Source organism: Fulmarus glacialis, unplaced genomic scaffold, assembly GCF_000690835.1.
Source record: "Fulmarus glacialis isolate BGI_N327 unplaced genomic scaffold, ASM69083v1 scaffold18239, whole genome shotgun sequence".
In the NCBI taxonomy this organism is placed as follows: Eukaryota; Metazoa; Chordata; class Aves; order Procellariiformes; family Procellariidae; genus Fulmarus; species Fulmarus glacialis.
The window spans coordinates 1-4253 of NW_009232804.1; the positions used below are offsets into that span (position 1 = coordinate 1).

A 4253-nucleotide genomic window follows, 5' to 3' on the forward strand; every position below is an offset into this window, starting at 1 on the left:
GGGCAGAAATGAATCTTCCTGGAGAGCTGAAGCGGAGGAGGGATCTCGTGCGGGAATGGAGGAAGCCTGCGCACCGGGGGGCCGGGGAGCTGGAGAGCTGCGTCCCCGTCTCTGCAGCGGAGCTGCTGGGAGCCGCGCTGGAGACGTGGGTGTCTCGGCTGCACAGAGCTGACCCCGTGCGGAAGGGATCCAGGGCCTTTCTCCTCTGGGAAAACGGGAAAAGTTGCAGTGGGAACATTGTTAAACATGTCTGTTCGGTTTGTCCATCCCCAATGAGTCATGTAGTGAAGTTATTTGAAATTCTCTCCTTAGCTTCTTTGAAGACTTAGAGAAGCGACACCAGGAAAACCTCCTAATGCCTGACATCAGCGACATAGTGGAAGAACACGCCTCGAACCACTTCAATCCTTACGTCAGCTACTGCTCCAATGAAGTCTACCAGCAGAGGACACTTCAGAAGCTGCTGTGAGTACTGCTGTGCGCTCAGGCCGAGGGCTGGCAGGGGAGCTGCTTACGAGGGGTCTCTGGGCTACCGGGGTGCTACTGGCTGCAGACGGGACCGTGACTTGCAGGTGGCTCCCTCAGCCTGTGGTTGCGTCCTTTTCCCTAAGGAAGGCTGTCTCCTTTCTGAGCGGAGTTCGACTCTAGACTCTGTGTGTCTGTGTCGGGTGGTTAGGACGTGATTTGTGAGAAGGGTGACGGATGGGGACAAGGGGGCAATGCTACCACTGAAGTCAGACGGGTCTTGCCAAGGTCAGAACACATATGGGGTGTGTTAGGGACATCTATGGAGGCTGTTTCTCTCCAGATCATACTGCTTGTACAGGTCAAGTTTTTGTGTCTGCTGTTGGTACATCTAAGCCTTTACCCACCTTTTGGTGGCCTCAACATCTCTACGTGCTTTTCCATCACCTGCTAAGGAATCAGTCCATTTTCCGCCCCAGCTGTGTGTTCTGAGCTCAGCAGGCTGCCGCTGAGCACCAGAGGCAGTGCCGTCGCTGCGCTGCATTTCTCGTGCATGGAAAGCTACTGGAAAATCTTGCTAACTGAAGAACAGAGTTAATGGAGATTTCTTGTCCTGTTCCAGAACCACAAACCCCTTATTTAAAGAGACCTTGAAACAAATTGAAAGGAAACCAGAATGTGGAGGCCTGCCAATGATATCATTTCTCATTCTCCCTATGCAGAGGGTAACACGGCTTCCTCTGCTGTTAGATGTAAGTAAGTCACACAGTGGCACTGCTGGCACCTCTGAAGAGGTGACCGTGTTACTCCCTTCTTTGGTTTGCTGAGCCCGGGAGAGCCTTCTGCTTGGACTTCCATCCCTCTGGGAGCCGAGGCTGGGATGCCTGAGCCTTTATTCAGGATTTAGATCCAGAGAGATCTGCTTCTTGTGGGTGTCAGATGTGCAGCTTAAAGCTTTATGACTAACGCGTCGTGTCTCAGCGCCATCCACCTGAGTGACGTGAGGTTCTTCCATGCCCCGTGCTGCGTCTGGATACCCAGGGTGGGGTGGCACGAGCATCCTGTTTTATTAGTGGTCGGGTGGCCCAGGAAGGGAAAGCAGGTCTTGCACAAGCTTCATTGAAATCCGGGACTTCTGGACCCAGCTGCTCTAAACAGCAAAGCTGCTGGATATGGGATTTCTAGTAACGGCTCCCAGTCTGAAACGGGCTGCAGGGGGGAGGGCCGGGGGGATGCCTGGTGTGCGGGGTGACAGTGGTGCTCAGGCACATATCTGATGTGAAAGCCCCAGCAGAAACCAGAGTCACAGCTACCAGCACTGTTAAACCTTGCTTTCTCCGCGTGCCCGTCCCGCTGCCAGGCTGACCGTTGGGAACGGCACGTGTTGCATCCTGAAATCCCAGGTTGATGCGCAGTTCTGTGTCTCGCAATATCACTAAAGCGTCTTATCTTGACATTCTAGACTGTCTGTCAAAAAACAAAAGCATGCACTGCAGCGTATGGAGCTGCCACCAGAGCTCTGAAAGCCATCAGCAAGGTGAGGCCCGGCTGCCAGCTCTCCACCTTTCCTCCCTCCAGCGCACCGTCACTCTGGCCCCGAGCCTGCCATTCTGGTCTCTGGTTTTCCTTCTTACATCGGTTCACCTGAGATTTCTCTGCTCCAAATAGCTGCTGGATGTACACGTCTTCTCCCTTGCTCACCTTTTTCACCTGATCTTGTTTTTCCTTTTTCTTGTCATCTTTTCTTCTTTTCTCCTTGGCCCATCTTTTATCCTTCCCTTCGGTGTTGTCTTCTCCATTAGAGCTCTCCCTCGAGGTGATAGCGAGCTGTGACACTTACTTGCCTCAGTTTTTAGAGGTTTAGGCAAAGAGCAGTAAACAAAGCAAAGAGCCAAAGGGTAGAGGAGCGAAGGAACAGCGGGAGCAGTGGCACTCGTGAGCCGTGCGCTCTTCGTGCTCCCGTGTCTCATCTGCCTTCCCATCAGGTTGTCATTCACGCAAGGCGATGCGCCGCAGAGATCACGGCCACCAAAGCGGCGGTGGCAGCTCTTCCTTTCGTCCCCCTAAAGACTGGCTGTGGCAGCGCGCTCCTGCCGCTCGTGGTCTGTCCAGCTCACTCATCCGGCAGGGGCACAGAACGCAGGACCCCCCGTCCCCGGGTCGGCGGCACCGGCACGTCTGCTCGAGAGACAACGCGAGGGGCCGGGTGCCACACGGCTGCCCTCGGCAGGGCGAAATGTGGCGTTGCTTCACCTGCCTGTGGAAAGCGTCTGTCCCCCCCTCTAACTGATCGTTTGTCCGCCTGTCCTAACCTCCTCTCTTCAGATGATTAATTCTTCCTCTTCGTATTGCTCCTCGGTGAAGCTCGGTTTTGGTGCGGTTTCACTTTGGTCCTTCTCCAGGCAGAGGAATCGTGCTGTCTCCCTCCTGCAGATCTCTCGTGGCAGGAGAACCTCCTTTCCCAATCCTGGCTTGAACCCTGTGTCGGGACTCCGCTTCCCTTGCGGTGCTTTTTCTTTTTCTAGCTGGTTAAGAACTGCAATGAGGGAGCTCGTGCTATGGAGAGGACGGAGCAGATGTACACTCTGCAGAAACAGCTGGAATTTGGAAAGAAGAAGGTGAGGACTTGTGGCAGTGGTGGGAAAAAAATCTTCTGGGGTGTGCTGTTAGAGTGGCCCGTCCCAGGCGTGTCGGGCCTGTCCTGGGAATCCTTCCAGGAAGCCTTGACCAGCTGGAGCATCGCTGCTGCCACAAGCAGCACCGCTACTTCATGCCCGGGGTCACCATTTTTTCCTGCTGTTCTGACTTAAATGTAAGTTCCTGGGCAGTCGCCCTGCCAGCGTGGAGCGTTCAGCAGAGCAGGCCTGTTAATCCACGCTCCCTCACGACCCCCCACTTTTCCTCTGCCTCGCTCTGTGCTTTCATCTGGTGAAAGCTGGACTGGCTCCTGGCGAGAGGAGGTTTTACCTGGTGGATCAGCCGGCAGCGATGTCTGCCCTTGCTGTGCTGCTCCAGACAGACACGGGGCTTCGTCTGTCTGTAAGCGCTGTCAGATGTGGGCGGCTTTCTAAAGGGGTGCAGTAAAGCCTTGACAATGTGCCCCACTGCTGCGGTTCGCGGGGCTGCGTCTCTGGGCGTGCTGGAGCGGGGTGTACGGCTGCTCCCTGCCCCGCCTCCTGGACGGTCTCCTGGATAAGATGTTTAAAAGCATTTGACGTGTCCGACCCAGCTGACCCCAGGGTCTACTGCAAATTCAAATACAGGTTCTGGACTTGATTTTGCCTGCCGCTTGTGAGACAGGTAGTAAGTCAGACTTTCCCTGGATCCGTTTCAGCCTTTCCCGCTGATTTCTGCTTCCCGCTGGCTGCTGAAGCGGGGGGAGCCCTGCTGCTGTCGGAAGAGGCGGGCATCTTCCGCCGAGGCACCGGCAGGCTCTGCTACCTCTTCTTGTTCAACGACGTCCTGATCATAACCAAGAAGAAGAGGTAAGGCTGGGGGGGACCCCTTCCGTGCCCTTCCTTCCCCTACATAACAACTAGGGGGATTAAAATCTCAATTTCCCAAGCAGCACGTAGCCTAAGAAATTCTTGAGATTTTGAGAGACCTTTATTGAAGTGTCCCTTATTAGCCAGAAGGGAAGCACCTAGCTCCACAGCCCTTGGCCCTGCTTCTGTTTGTGGGTGGCCAGCAAGTCCACAGAGCTGTGTCCCACCCCTGGCCATCAGCTCATGTCCTCGCCGTGACGGTCATCTCAGCGATGGCCACTCAGCTTCACCCACCGGGGCTCT

General features: G+C 55.2%; 1 protein-coding gene across 1 annotated transcript in view; it reads left to right on the plus strand.

The window, feature by feature from the left end:
- Window positions 1-8: 8 nt before the first annotated feature.
- Window positions 9-4253, plus strand: part of LOC104082102 (rho guanine nucleotide exchange factor 16-like) — a gene marked incomplete at its 3' end in the record, with an annotated part of 4518 nt that continues 273 nt past the window's right edge. The window contains 7 exon segments of the mRNA XM_009585082.1: window positions 9-145; window positions 313-465; window positions 1088-1217; window positions 1928-2002; window positions 2991-3083; window positions 3800-3845; window positions 3848-3950. Coding sequence (XP_009583377.1) covers window positions 9-145; window positions 313-465; window positions 1088-1217; window positions 1928-2002; window positions 2991-3083; window positions 3800-3845; window positions 3848-3950 — 737 coding nt within the window.